Here is a 16,494-nt window from a genome sequence, read left to right on the forward strand (position 1 = left end):
TCTTCGCTCTCATCTACAATACCAGCAGAAGTTCACCAAAATCTGGTCAAATTGTTCACAGCTTCATCAAGCCGAGATCGGTGGCTGCGATGTTCAATCAAATCTGCACGGACCAAGTACGTGGACCGATCCACTCTTGTTGCTGTTACCATAAACGTTCTGGGCCCCCAACTGAATTGAGCCTCCAGATGTTCGCTTCCCAAAACTTTGACCATGGCCAATCAGTCACTTCGATCCAAATCTGTACTTACAATACATAACCTATGAAGCGTGGAAAATGAGTATAAACAATATCCACATAGAATATTTTCCATGTGTTAAATAAGAATTCTCTTGGGTTATATTCTTGGCTCCTGATTGATTTATTGATCAAAATGTTTAAAAGTTGAAAATTGGTTTATTGATCAAAATGTTTAAAAGTTGAAAATTGGTCCCATAACAAGCTCACAAATTTCACTTATAAATATTCTGATTAATTGTAAAGTCGTTGGCTCGAATATGAGGCCACCGGCAATCTCGGCTGAGGCATCAGTAGCAAGGTACCGCCACCCCGGAATTTGGCTTCCCTGTCTGTCTCTTCGAAGAGAGAGTGGGCAGACAGGATTGGACAATGGGATAGAGGAGCTCCGCAGCGAGATGCAAGGCGCGCTCAATGTAGTAACGGATGAGCTCATCCAGCGGAATCAGGCACTTGAAGCCCTTGTGGCTGCCATGCACATACGGAGATAAATGAACTCAAGATATCGAAGTATTGAGGACATGCACCAAGGAGACCGGTGTTGTGCCACTTGGTCCTCCCCTGAACATTCATAAGCCCAAACGGTTCGAGGGTATTTACGTTGTGAAGGATGTGGACAACTTCTTGTGGAGTATGGAGACCTACTTTCCAAAGAATGGGCGTCAAGGATGAGGAAGCTCGCATAAGTATGCATGGTTATTATGTATTTATCTGATGTTAAATTGTTGTGGTGGAGTTGCAGGTCGGACGATTAGAATGGTGCACCGATCACTGCCTAGGAGGAATTCAAGGACAAGGCACCGGTAGTTTTATCCTCAGTATTTCATCGCTAAGAACAGGAGGCAATCCGATCTAATTCATGGATGAACTCAAACCGGTGCGCTTAGGAAGAGCTATAGTGCTATGATGTGCAAGAGTTGGCCAAGGCCATGTCAACAGCCAAGGCGCTCATCGAGGGTTCCGAACTAAATAGTCGGATGGCAAAGGGCAAGGCAACTGATGGGAAGATCAGGAGAAATCCCACTTAATTTTCATATATTGGGAAGTCTTCCAAACAGGCTTCAATAGAGGAAACGGGGAATGGCAAGTCCGAGAAAAAGTAGAAGGGACCTATAAAGTGCTTCCCGTGTGACGGTCCTCACATGGCTTGGGACTTGAAGGTGACCTGTTCGAGCCAAAGCTAATAACATAATTGAAATTTTAAATATGATGTTCAATATAATGTACAATTTTTAGGCGATTGCTGACAATACCCGCAGGACTGGTCGGCCGCTCAGATTATACGCCCGCTAGGATTTGTCGCTCGCTACGATTTTTCAGCCGCTACAATTATTGTCCTTCATGGAATCCTCTGAGTCTTCGGTTCGACAGGGCTTCAAGAGGGTTTTCAAACATTATTATCATAATCACATTGGACCGAGTGGTTTAACCAACTGGACCAAAAATCAATACTATGAATGGTCCAATTTTGTCTATCAACCAAACTTGCATGGTTGAGCCACTGAGCCCAATAAGTCGGCCGAATTTTAACCAAAATCCCCTTAAACCGGTTAATTTTATGGGTTTTAGGGTTCCCAGAATTACTTTGGTGAATGTTTACGTCGAATAGATCAAGGGAAGATTTCAACCCTTAAACCTCTAATCCTTGTTACGCACACACTACCAACTAAGCCATCAATCTCATATTCTGCTCTTTTGTTTACTTTTGGCTACTTATTATACACTTTTGCTATTAATTTCAGAGAGAAAATTATCAAATGAAGATACTTTCTTTCATTATTCTTGTATTTTTTAAAAATTGTCATGTTTTTATCATACTTTTTTTTAATAATATAAATGTTTATGTTATTTTAGTTAAACATGCATTCCCACCAATAGAAATCTAGTTAGACTGGTAAACCCGTGAATCCCAATAACGTTGTTCTAGAGTCTCAAATTTCGCAGAGTTCTTTCAGGTTTTCCGTACGTCCTTTTCTGTCGTTCATTTCTCAAAGGAATCATCTATTTATGGAAAGGAGGACAGAGATTGTTAATTCTCGTACCTTAATCTGATTGGTCGGTTAGAATTAATCTCAACCGTCCATCTTTTTGTACCAGGTGATTATCTGATTCTTTTTTTCTTTTAAACAGACAAAATGTCCACTAAAATAGATATTTTGAAACTTTTTTTTTTATTTCTCAGTCAGGAAATTTCGCTCAATGTACGAATTATTTGCAGATGATACTAGAGGTATAAGTGAGATGATACGGCTCGCAAACTGTTCGAACTCGGCTCAGTGAAAGTTCGAGTTCGACTCGGTCTTATTAAACTCAAGCTGAGCTAGAGCCGAGCCGAACAGTCTCACGAGCCAAGCTCAAGCTTGCGTGTGCTCAGCTCGAGCGACTCGCGAGCCTTGCCTAAATCTTATCGAGACTTTGAATGTGTTCATTGTAATTTTTGTAAAATTAGAATTTTTTCAAGCTCAACCGATTCGTGCTCAAGCCTATCGAGCTTATCGAGCCCTAGCTGCTCGAGCTCAAAAAAATTGACGAGCCGAGTTTGAGCTGCTCGATATGTTCACGAGCCAACTCGAGCTTGCCTCTCCAGGCTTGATTGAACTTGAGCCGGGGCTTTCACTCTCGAGCTGAGCTTCAAACCCCTTGAGTTTAGGCTCGGCTCGGCTTGATTACACCCCTAGATGATACCTACCTAAAACTAATTTTACTTACTTTAGGTATTGTCATCTTAAATCATATCACCTTCGAATACTTGTATAGTAAATTACCGAATTCATACAGTTATGACACCTGTCACATATGTTGAGGTATTCAGGCACATGACGTTTTATTTGTCGACCATCGAGTCACGAATATTAATACCGCATTGAAAGGGACACTAAAAATATTGGAGATAACGGGCGTTGATCCGTAATTGGCTTAGAAAGCTTTGCCTTCCACAAAGGTAAAGATATTTTTCTCTAAATTCGTTATACTCGAATTTGTGGTGGTTGATTATTCTTCTTACTAAAACAACTGACATAGACGTTAACATACATTAGGAGGATTCGTACTTATCAAAAGATACAAACATCTACATCTATATCTACATAAAATAATAAAAGTCAAAGTCATGTCTCGAAATTTATCACGTAGGACAAAGCATGTTTATCATTACGAGATTTTTCGAGTCACCACGAATAAGGACATGACCCTTAGCACGGTGTTGTGTTGCTATCTCGGTCTGGAAAGACTTGAACTCATAAAAAGTCATGCCATATATTTATGATTACATTTATATATAATTGATTAAATTTTATTGGTCATGCAGGAAAAAAAAAAAAGATCTCTGGCTTGAAAGGAAATTTGAACATGAAAATTCTTCATCAACTATCTCGAAGAAATTACAATGTGGTCTTGGAACCATAAGGCCACCATCATCTTGAGGTGAGTAAATGTTATTGTATATAAATTAAAAGGAGATGATTCGATATTAACTAGAAACCAAGATTTTTGTTTGGACAGCTGATGAACTCTCCATTTTTTAGAAAAATAAAATTATGTAATACATAGAATTTGGTATATTATTCATTGTTAATTTTTTGTTGCATGAATGAAATGAAATGTATTGATTTAGGGATTCTCTGAAATAGCTAGAATTTATATGTCATGTTGTTCTTGCAGTGTGCTGAATACTGAGATTACTTAACATCTCCAGGTAATATATTATATGCATAAAATGTTATATATTTATTAGAATAAAAAAAATTATTCTTATAGAAATTGTTATGGAAAATGAAAAACATATAACGCTAATTTGTTAATTATCGTAGTAATTCTAGGTTGCACATATGCGTGGGCCCGTTCGATTAGTCTATATATAATAATAAAAGGTAAGATGATGCATAGGAAGAATAGCCGAGTGATTTTATGAGTCTCAACCTATGAAAATCTGAAAAATGGCACCATACTAGGGTGCTAAATCATTCATGAAATATCAAAAGTCTCCGAACTTATGAAAGTCCAAAATCTACTAAGATATAGAATTTCAAAAGCGGTTAACTTATATTGCAACCCAAACTTCAAAAGTCATAGAAGTCCAAAGTCTCCAAGAAAGTTTGAAAATCCTATTTATAGTGGACGAATATCTCTTATTACTAGATGAAAATAAATTCTCTCTAAATTTTCATTATTATGGACCTATTGATGTTAGACCAAAGAGGATGTAGTGGCATTGGAATTGTATCAACAAATTTAAGGTGATGAGGTTAGGATTTTCTCTCCCAATTTTGTTAGTTAGATTTTTGTTATATTTTAAAATTTTCAAGTTTTTGATATATTTATAGATGTAAAGTGGTTATTGATATTCTCATTTGAGTCCAAATGATTTTTTAATTTGCACATACAATGGCGTATGATCGTGAAATAAGTTTTAACTGTTTGTTGATACTATTAAGGGTATTAATATACTATTACACTATTATGTACAAGTGATAACATAATTGAAAATTTAAATATGTTCAATATAATGTACAATTTTCATTATGTTCTAAAGAGACATACAAAATTTTATATGCTGGAGACAGCATATTAGGTGGAGCTCTCATCAACTATCCTCATTATATTATACATCTGAGGTTTCTGAAAATGGTCATCAATTATGACGTGATACAATAGCTCTAGCCTGCACATGTGTGCGGGCAACTCGTCGAGTCTCACGTAATTATTGGAACTAACCAGTCCAATTTCAGACGGCACTCTTGGAGCGAGTCCATTAAGCCCACTGAAAGTGCCTGTACTCAGGGCCCGTAAGACTTGTTAGAATAATAATAACTTATAAAGGGAAAAAGTTTAATATTAAATAAAAAATATAATAATAAGCAGTAACATCAGAGTGGCGCAGCGGAAGCGTGGTGGGCCCATAACCCACAGGTCCGAGAATTGAAACCTGGCTCTGATATTCAGAGTGGCTATTCTGCGCTTCTTTTTTATTATTATTTTCCTTCGTTCTTGATTGCTCCTCCGATCATTCTCTCGTCATAATCTTTTTCATCCTCAAATTCCATTCCTTTCTGGTGTCAATTTGTTGTTGATTCGAATAGACTACAGAACCGGTGCAGAGCATCCACCATACAGGGCATCACCGGGATTCGGAAACTCAATGTACCCGAGGGAGGCGAGTCCACATGGCCATGGCACCTCGGCGGGCTGTCCCTCTCTTTGAGGCTCCTCCTCCTCCCCCCATGTTCTCCATTTAATTTCTGAATCAACTTAGAGACGCGGTCGTGTCCTCACCATTTGGAGATCATGTTTCGAGCTCTGTGGGAAATTAACTTAGCTAAATATGTGTTGTTGATTGTGATCGCGGCTGCAGGGCTGGGGTTAGGGTTGTGATAAAGCCGGAGTATCAGAGCACTCCTGTTAGATTCAAGTCGGAATGTCATCATTTTGATGTTGCTAAACCGTCAAATTCCAGACTACTAAGCTGCTTCTTCGAGCTCTCTTTTCTTGAGAATGCTAGTTAATATTAAAGAGATTGGAAACATTATTTGAGGATTTACTTAACTTTAGATTTGGAGTTTATTATCCTTCCACTGCAATGGCTATTTGTTGAAATTCCGACTTATGTTAATATGCATTCTCAAATTTTTGCAATTCTTAATGCCGAAGACGGCCTGATCGGAACCTATCTTTCAAAGGCTTCACGAAAAATCAGAGGTCGAACTTCAAGCCTACCTCTCCCCGGCCACAATGGAGAGGGAGAAGAGGGACATTGCTAAGTCGGCGACGTGGAGAGACCAGATCCTGATCTCCCGCCCAGTGGCCGAAGCCGTTCTCTCTAACGAGATCCATAGCGCAATAATGAAGACAAGCTTGTGCTAGGCTCTTGATGCCGAGGTTGGGACTCTCCCTTTGAACCCTAGAGGCGCGCCCAGGGCTCGAAAACCCAAAATTCTATTTAAGAACATATGCACTTGTTTCAAAATATATCGTAGATAGCCCTTGCCCATTCTTTGATTACGAAATACTGGCCTTAGTAACGGCTCGACACTCCTTACATGTAGTTCCAGATTCAGCCTCTCAAGGCGGCTGGGCCACCTCATCAGAATCCAATCTAAGACATTGCAAACCTTCTCAACCAATATCAGGACTGCTCGTAAACCCCAATAAATCGCAATAGAATCAACTATCATATATTTACCTCAAACGTACATTGGTAAGAGTTCGTGATCACCTTATCCCGCACAAACCATTTGCCTGTAATTAACTATCCTTACAAAGAAGTAAAACTTGCCGGTTAGAGGATACGAAGTCTGCTATAATGACAGGCGAGAGAAGGAAATAGGCCCCCCTTACACTTTGCAACCCTAATAATCTTATCTTTGGATTTACCTAGGGGAGGAACAAATGGGCGCATAATGTACAACATTAGTTCAGTTCGGAGCAGCGAGTTCTAATGCAAGTTCTTCAGCTTCTTTTATCAATAGATTAGTCAATACCCATTCGTCGTCTTCTGAGACTTCTTCCGGAAATTCGATACGCTGCAGTGCGGACATATATACTCCAGGCCATCTGTCTTCGCATAATCCTGCCATTCAATAAGAGTATCAGGAAAACAGAAAAAAAGGATATTTTAGCGACTTTTAAATGGAGTTCTGAATGAGAGGATCTTCAATGATCCTTCCTCACATATTATCGTATGAAAGAGTCAAAAATTAGGCAGAATCAAGACCCACTAGCCACATGCTAAGCACGGTATCCTCTCTTCTACTGCAATCTCATCGAGACTTCCTCAAGCGACATTATTTCCTCAGAATTATTTACTCAGGATTTATCATAACACATATACTCAGCCTATATCTCTGTCAGGATTTTGCTCGGTTTCATATAATTCTTAATTTATAGCATTTCCTAACTCTTAAACAGAATTCCGTGTCTCGTTTTTCAGTTGCTAAAGGAAAGACAAAATGAAGAGGTGAAGTTTGAAGGAACCAAACCTTGAAGGCGCCGAGCCCCTGTCTCCGGTCACAGCCAAAGTGGGCCCATTCCCCACACATTCCACAGTTAACCCAGTCACCAGGTGCACTACTGTTGCAATTTTAATAGACTGTGTAAGTAGAGAGATAACTAAAGCACTGTAATTTCAGGGAGGGATGAGAGAGAGAGTGACCTGTGACACAACAGGCAGCATTCTCCATCAACATCATCATGAGCCAGCTCGTATTCTAAAAGGTAAGTTTCGTAATGTCTCTTCAACGTGTTACCAACTCCCTGTTTAATTTATGATGAAAAAAATTAGTATAACTTCGAAAGTGTACCCTAATGATTCTGAAACAAGGGCATTAACATGAGGAGAAAATAAAAAATTAAAAAAAAAATCTGTTTGTGGAATGACAGACCCTAAGATTACTGACAAGCCCCACACCTAAGATTTTTGTATCCTTTTGTGAGACACACAAGTAGCACATATTCACATTAAATCTCAATGCAAACTGGCCACTAGCTGATACAGTGGTTATGAAAAAGAACATCTCGCCGAGTCATGGGTTCATGGGATCATCGCCCAACTGCTTAGAGAAGTTATACTAAAAAGCATTATAACCCATACTACAGACATAATAGTTTCTTGAATCAAACGGGCAGAAATTTAGGATTATGGGTTTTAAATGAATCCTAACACTAGGATGCACAAGTTACTCTCGTAATTGATGACTTGACCAGTAGACAAATCAAGCTGCATGAATCTGAGCTCTCTCACTTGAATAGCTCATCACAGAATCAGATTACTCAAATAAGAGAAAGTAAAAAAGGGACAAGACATACCGTCATCCTGTTAGAGAGCGTGTAATTACTCATCTTTGAGAAAACTTGTCCTTTCCAATTAATGCCATTCCCAACATGAAAGCCACCTCTCGATACTACCTGTGAACATTTTGTTGCTACACAACTTATGGGAGAGAAACTCCAGAGAAAAAAATAAACAATCTAACTCCACGAGCTTTACCTCTTTATACAAGTTGAATAGGTCAAGCCTCTTAGCATTAAGAACAGCATCAGGAAATTCCTCAAGCCCACTTTGAGGAACGAGTCGTGTATGCCCACGAAGAATGAGGAACTCCATTACATCCCTCAGAAACTCCTCCTGCAAGAAAGTGCAATTTTGTAATAAGAGCCAAATTTACTACAAAAATATAGCAATCTTCATGAACTTAGCCCCAAAAGAAACTTAATTGTCGAAGAAAAACTCCAACTCAACTGACATTGCTTACGATATAAAAGGTGTTAATAAAAACGGTAAGCAGCACTAACTTGGTTAGTTCCGACCATAGTGAATTCATATTAAAAATTACTGAACAAATAGGGGCCGTTTGGAAACACAAATTTTTTAATTCTAATCTACTCTACTCCACTTTTTACTCATCTTCAATTTAACAACACAATTATTACTTTTCCCATTTTCTTCATTTTTTTAACTATTCAATTCAATTTTTAATACTAAATTCTCTCAACTAGTCATTACTTTTTCCACAATTAAACGACACAATCATCACTTTCTCTCAACTATTCATTACTTTTTCACACTTTTTCTCATAATTCAACAACACAATCATTACAAACCAAATAAAACCAAAACTCAACTCAACTCAACTTTAAAACCAAACACAACCTAAATATTATTGGTTATTGAGCTTCAGGGAAAGGAGATGTTTTGAAAGAAAATATTCCTTTTCTTTTCTTGGATAAGCATGAAAAATCAAAAGAACAAGACAATCATAGAACCTTTTTTATTAGTGAATTTTTTTTGTGGTGCACAAGGTGGCACCATCTTATTTTTATTTGAATTACTTTCTTTAATTGTACGAAAAAAGAAAAACAAAAACAAAACTAATACATTACGTGACAGTCTTGGAGAACCCACCTCTGAGCAGGATTGAATAGGGGATCTGCCACATCCGTGTTTTTTCAGAGGTAGAGGATTCAAAGAGAGAATCTGCTGGGCCTGCAAAGAATTTCCCGACGATCTTCGATGGGTCACAGAAGGGCCCGCAAGGTTGTGCTTCATCGGGCCGATGGGCTGAGTTGCTTGAGCACCCTCATGCCTCTCAGCCTCAGGAATAAACCCATAAAAGGGCACCATCTTATGGTGAGCACGAGGGATCGGCCTCATTGGGGCAACATTCATCACTCTACGCTTACTATTATTACCTCCATTCTCGTGTTTCAAGTTCAAAGAAGTAGCTGGTTCTGACAATTTTCTAGAAGGTAAAGGAGGTTTCAACCAGCGTGGCAGACTCGAGAGGAAAAAATTATTTTGGTCAAATTCTTTGCCCTGCTGAGAGGAAAAGAAGAGGAGCCGCTCTGCATCTTCTTTCTCGAATGAGGCAACAGGCACGCCCTGAATGCTTGCGATTCCCAGTGCAACCAAACTTCGGTAAGATATATCGGGGGCCAGCTGTCTCAACACCTGCAAAACATGTTTGCCAAAGTGGACAGAATTTTAACACGTGCAAAATCTGGTGTTAAATTGTTCTTGATTAACATTATACAACAGTTTTCCAGCTTTAGCTTTAGATTTAGAAGAATCAGTCCCCAAATAAAAGTACCTGAAAACAGTTCTGACTAAATCGTGCTAATTCCTTCTGAATTATTTATATTCCATGCTAATACAAATTTTGGGCACGTGCCAAGCTTGTGGAGGGAGGGGGTCAAATTGTCTTAAAGAACTTCACATCTGATGTATCGATAATAATCTCAGAATCCAGCGATTTTAGGCTTATTGTACATAGGCCCACATTAATAGAATGAAATTAAGGCCGCAGCGATGGAAAACACCTATTGCAATCTGATAAAGCTAAAAGCACTGATATCCTGGAAATAGGGGAGTGATAAAACGAAGGCTAGAGAAAACCTGTGAAGCCCATGCAGGAACTTTCACGCAAACTTCAAAGACACCGGCCCCACATGCAGTCGAAGCAGATTTACGGGGTTCTGACAAGCTCATGTTGCTCCCCTCAGAGTTAGGCAACACACGGACCAGCTGAGAATTCTCAATAAGCTCATTCTTCACATGATTTTCTAGCAGCTGAAGACATTAACAATTAGATAAACCAATGAAAAATTGAGCCCATTAGAGGTACATATGTTGTAGACTGAGATTATTCCAGAATGTACCCGAAACACTTGCCTGATCATTGAAGCAAGTCTGTGCACTACCAGAGACCAAGAGAGAAATATGCGCGGAACTGCAGGTGGAGAAATCACACCGCATTGTCACTACTCCCCGGGAAAATGTCCCTGCTTGAAGAGGAGGTGGAGGAGCACTGCAAAGAACCAGTGGAAACAATGAGAATCTGAATTTAAGTTTCCACCATTAATGCCGGTGCACTTAATACCCAGATACAAAATTAGAGGCATTTTTTAGATTTATTTATGTTTGGTCCATTTTATTTTGGCTTGAATGACTCAGATAAATTGTCAGACAACCAAGGTTCACGGGTAACATTGATAACGTCCCCATAATTTGGAGGAGTTGGAAAATATCCCTAGTGGATGAAAGGGAAGTGCCATCAGAGAGGGCAAGAAAGGTCAAAAAGGAATTAGCCATTCCAAACATTGCTAAATTGGAGCAGTTGTAAAATTCATGTGCTTTGAAGGAATCCTATACCTTGTTCGGTTATGAAGTTTACTCCCGCGTATCTGCACAGCCAGCCGGACAAGAAAAGAAACTAATTACAGCTATGCATGGAAATAGATATTACTCAAATTATTTTATCAGGAGAAAATAACAATCCTAATAAAATTTATGTTTGTCGGAACTAATGATTCATACTAAATTGCTTGCATTTTGAAACTCACAAGCTTCATCCATGACCAAAAATCAAATGACATCTACACAAGGGACTCTAATTGTTAAATTGTGAGCTTTTGTAATGTGTGAGTGAGAGAGAGAAAATCAAAGAATAACGTCAAAATTATTTACTCCTAGCAAATACAGAGAGAGACAAAATCAAAGAATAACGTCAAAATTATTTACTCCTAGAAAATACATGGAAGGATAATATCATCTACTAAAAATTGTTGCATTTGTCTTATGCACATTTCAATAACTCAAGCTTTTACAATCTAGGCAGACGAAAACCTACAGTTCGAAAATTTCTAGCGAAATTTCACAAGTCAACATACTTCTATGCTCAAAAGAGAATATATTCCATCTTCCAATGATCCAAGCGCAGTAGTATCCTGAAAGGAACATATTCTACAGATTATTACAATTGATTACAAAGTATGGAGAAAAAGAAATACTGCACAATATCATTTCAATTGACCATGGAATATCGAGAAAAGATATTAACAAAGAACCTACCAAAATGCGTCTGAATCCACAAACGAGAAACCGAATGTTGACATCGTCATCATAAATCTTTACCGAGGAAAGATTCTCAGGTGATTCTTCACCTTGAGCATCAGCCCCAGGCTGAGCGATATCAATCTTGGGTGGGTCTCCTAGAAGTTGAGGTCCTGTGCTTTCCATATAATGCGGAAAGCCATTGCTATTTTTCAAACAATAGAGCCTGTATGAAGCCTGTGCGAGCTGGAACGCGTCCCATGTGTGGCTGCATGAACTGTGAACATCTGAAGAATCAATAATCATCCCGTATAACTAGGCCATGATCTGCATGAACAAATGGCAGAGAATCGACACATAAAGCAGTCCCATTTGGATATGAAATTCCATTTTACTTAACTTTTTGTTCCTTTATACCAAAGCCCAGTCTCAGAAACATCACTAAGGCAGCTGAACCTTTAAGCTGGAACATGAGGTTATAGTATTACATATCTTTTCTTTTTCCTTTTTCTCTTTTCCTTCTTTGCCAGAACGTACAGTATTATATCCAACTAATTAAAGGTCCTTGTTAGGTAGGGATGGAGCAAATATTTTTTTCCCAAATGCTTTCAAAATTTCATCCCTCGGAGAATGTTTCTTCTCTGTTTCAGTCTCTTTTTCCCAAGCTTGTGCCCCTTTTAAGGTCAATGCAATGACAATCCATTTTCTTTCACAAGCTCTCCAGCGATCTTGATTTAAAAATATAGAAACAGATTCTTTTTCCACTTATTCTAAATTTGAAATCACAAATTACATTAAAAATGTCATCTTTCCCATTGGGGAAACATTTTAAGCCTTTCTAGTTAAACCCAGACCTATGAGATTTAGCTATATATTAATTAGGGAAAAGGTGAAAATTAGCCCCACAACTGTTTGACTCTCTAATTTCCCAAGGTTCAGAAGGGCAAAGCTCCACCCCTGTCGTTAGGAATGGGCTTAATCGCTAACTTAGGGTATCGATGACGTAAAAATGGGAAGAATTGGAGGAAATGAAGGACTTATGGACTCAAATTTACTGCATGTTCTGGAATCATCCGCTAGCTTAAGCTGATAAATGAGAGGCCGTGTTCCAAAGATGACTAGGCCAGAAAACTATGCCATAATCAGGTAAGCAAAAAGAGAGGAATTAAAGACTGTACACACTATGAGATGAAAATTTTAGATAGAAATTGATATTATGCCAAGGTAAACAAATATACCTCTGCACGACTGAAAATAACGCTTGCCGAAAATGAGCCGTTTCATAACGAGAAAGCGCATCTTTCCAGTATATGACAAAGGGTACTCCCTGTGCAGGTAAAGCATTAGAATCTCTATTAATTCCGAAACAGAAATATCATTTACTGCACCAAAGTATTTTAGTTATAATCCTGAACCTCCTTTCCACAAATTAGTATAATTCTATCTCTCTCAGAGAATAAGTTTAGCAAGGTTAATACGCCAAGTCACAGATTATATTGACTACGGAAATAGTATTGAATTTTATTTCACCTATTAGAAAGAAAACTATCACCTTAGAATGGAGGGCCTCTGCTGCTTTTTCTGCATTCGGTATCTCCAGGTAAACCTGGAAAAAGGAGAGAAACGACAAATCAAAACTCAAGGATGAGGCACTTGATTGAAAATTCTTGAAGAAAGATTATCACATCTCAACAACAGAGCAAATATATATACTGGCTTCTTTTAACCCATACATAGATCTACAGGACAAATGCAAACACCGATCAGATCACGTGCCCCGGATACAAATCCACATTTTTCCGTATATTCCCTAAATGTGGGTCAGATAGTGAGCTTCCCACAGTAATGTGAATGGAAGGATTTTGTCAACCTAGTATGATAAATTTTCCCGAGTAACGAACTTCATAATTAAGATGTTAGCCACATATCAAGTGCCAAAGCAACAAGTTTCCACAAGGACATCCCAGTATGATAGATTGCAGATATCTCCCCAGGATATAGTTAATCAACAGCACATTAAACAATAAATAACCAAGCACAGAGCAGCTTCGCAGTAATAATGGCTCTTTTTTAAAATAAAAAAGAATAACGTTAGATAAACTGAGCATTAACAAGTGAATATGCTATATAACTCACTGTGGTGGGCAAGGCGGATCCAAACACAGAACACAGCGCTTCAGGAGCAGATAAGTCAACATTTCCCCAAACAAGAGGGCCCACTTCTTCACTGCCTTCAAGTTGCAAACCTTGAAGGTATACAAAGTTGAACTCCGATGCTTCAAGAACTCGCCTAAACTCATTAACATCAGGGCTCTTCAGAAGAGTGACCTGCATTAGCAAAAACAGTGATTACATTGAGTAGGATTAATTTTGGTATAGGAAGAATCAGAAAGCCAGCAATCTTTTTCGATAAATCAAAGGAAACTGGTTCACTGGGATACCTCGAGACGCCCCGAAGAAACGAGCTCTGGAAATGGATAACTCGGTTGGGCCTCAGAAACTGTTTGCTTCTGCTTTTCATCAGAAATTTTTCCGCAGATAACGGCTAACAGAGAGCAGTGGTTCCTATAAGAACCTTGTGCGCAAAACATCATTGGACCATGCCACCAGACAAATTCTTACTATATTGTTGGGGCAAAACCTCACAACTGAAAGAGCAGAAACAATGTCTGAAAACCAACCAACAGATTCAAGCGTGCCACTGAGATAGAGGCCCCATTTAGCAACATAACCTCTGCAAGACCTAGACAGACTCGAAAATCCTTAGTCAAGTTTCCAAATTTAGACATGCCCAGATCCTGAATTACATCAGACAATCCAAAAAAATGAAGCGACCACACAACAGAAGAGCTAAATGGACAAAGCAACCCAAAATCCCCAAACAGCCTCGAAAATCCGAAAACAGAGTGAAAACGAAGCACAATTAGGGCTAATACGGAAAGAAAGAAACTATCAGAGATGGGTAAAGCGAAGACGGAAGCTAAAGCTCGTGGGGGAGAAAGCGGAAAAAGTGGACAGGGTTCTGAAAATCTCCCGAAAACCAGAGCACAAGCATAGCAAAAGCAAAACCCTAGATTGCCTAATCTTCTTTATTAATTACAACACGCACACCACAGAGAAATAGAATCATCACAGCTCACTGCACTACGACACGCTTCCGCACACTCTCTCTCTCTCTCTCGTGCCCCCACGGAAAAAATCAAACATCATCAGATCATAGCCACTAAAAATTTGAACAGGTTCCGACCCGGTCGGTCTCCCTCAGCTCAAAATTACAGAGAAGGGCAAAGACTGGACAGAAACAGCTGATCGATCCCGACACAACCCAACATTTGTTCTTCATTATTATTATGATCCATAGAATCAGTCAATGAACCGAATGGTAATTCTTACAAGTATGGTTGACTCTTTCTCTAGATAGAATAAATCATCATGCTTGCTTCTAATTAGCTACTTCTTTGCAGCCATTCTCTTTTTTTTTTTTCTTTTTTTTTCCCCTGGATTTTGGGATTTTCCGAGATGTATATATTTACGATCGGATTCTTGAGATGGCGCTAGTGGCCGGTGAATTTGAGCTTTGTTGTCGATTCCCTTTTCGAATCCATGGTTGTCGTATATGATGAGATTTAAGATTTTGCTCCGCGGGGTCAAAGCTAAAAGTGGGGTAAAGAGTTTGGGAGCTCAAGAACAGAGATGTCCGTCCCAGCAGCACTTCCATGGGCCCCTCTAAAAGGATTTGACTTTCCACTTGGGTCAACTGTTTTTTTTTTTTTTTGCGCACCCCACCTGAAATAGAAAATAAAGTAAAGTTTAACTAACTCTATTTTAACTATAAATAATTATATTTATTTAAAATTATAATAATTTTATTTTAAATTATGAAAAAAATTGAAAAAATTAATGAATAGTGGAGAGAAAATAATGATTATGTAGTTAAATTGTAAAAACAGTAATGAATAGTTGAGAGAATTTAGTATTAAAAATTGAATTAAATGATTAAAAAAATTAATGAAAAGGGAAAAAATAATAATTGTGTTATTAAATTGAAAATAAGTGGACTTAAGTGAAGTAAAGTTTAAAAAAAAATTCTAAAATCAAACATAACCTAAACTCTCTCAATCATCTAGAGTGTGTTTGGTTTTAGAGTTAAAGTAACTGTGATTTTGATTGTGAAAAATGACAAATGAGATGGGATTATAAGTTTGACTTGGGAAATATGTGTTTTTGTTGTGTAGTATATTGAGTTAAAGTTAAAGTTAAAATTTTGAAATTTTAACTTTGAATTTAAATGGAGTCTATTGTTTTAGCCTGGACCTTGGTTTTCATAACCAAGCTGGACTTGAACTGATGGATGCGTGGGTTCTTTCATTTATGCATAAAATAACGGTTCAATAAGTCGGATAATATTCTTAAGCAATAATTAAACAAATTATAAAAATATATATTATGGTCCAATACTAAAAAGGGCTGGTTCCACGATGGTTTTGGAAAAAGAAATGATGCTAATTGTCTATATTTTCAACTGTTAGATCTCAATTAATGAATTTCGTCCTGATATCTATTCATATTTTTGCAACATGAAAGATTTCCTAGCCATACTTTTTATTTCATATTTTCGATCGCATATATTTTTGACAACACTTGCTCTCATCCATGATTAGGCCCTGATCTCTTATAAGATTGTGATGAGAGGTTTCCCGCAAAATTTCACAATGGCAGTACTAAACTGCTGGCCAAGTTCCTGCAGGAAACTTTTTAGATAGGACCAGGTTCCACCAATATCAACTCCTCAAGTAAATTTTAAACTCAGACATAGTTTTTGATGTGGCACAAGCCCATAACTTCCCCTTCAAATATGTGTTCCTTCATTATTTCTAGGCATTAGCTTCTAGATGTTTGACACAAAACCTGCAAATGGAGATGGACATAACTC

General features: G+C 38.2%; 1 protein-coding gene across 1 annotated transcript; it reads right to left on the reverse strand.

The window, feature by feature from the left end:
- Window positions 1-6,382: 6,382 nt before the first annotated feature.
- On the reverse strand, window positions 6,383-15,185 carry LOC116196169 (AT-rich interactive domain-containing protein 4). Its single transcript, XM_031525758.1, has 15 exons — window positions 14,003-15,185; window positions 13,698-13,889; window positions 13,114-13,167; window positions 12,800-12,888; window positions 11,580-11,838; window positions 11,399-11,455; window positions 10,881-10,912; window positions 10,401-10,536; window positions 10,125-10,298; window positions 9,135-9,680; window positions 8,220-8,357; window positions 8,039-8,137; window positions 7,386-7,486; window positions 7,213-7,303; window positions 6,383-6,803 (listed from the first exon to the last, which is right to left on the reverse strand). Exons 1-15 carry the CDS (start codon window positions 14,153-14,155, stop codon window positions 6,708-6,710), a joined length of 2,217 nt encoding a protein of 738 aa, XP_031381618.1. The 5' UTR covers window positions 14,156-15,185; the 3' UTR covers window positions 6,383-6,707.
- Between the last annotated feature and the right edge of the window lie 1,309 nt (window positions 15,186-16,494).

The sequence above is a fragment of the Punica granatum genome, chromosome 2, assembly GCF_007655135.1.
Source record: "Punica granatum isolate Tunisia-2019 chromosome 2, ASM765513v2, whole genome shotgun sequence".
Taxonomy (NCBI): domain Eukaryota; kingdom Viridiplantae; phylum Streptophyta; class Magnoliopsida; order Myrtales; family Lythraceae; genus Punica; species Punica granatum.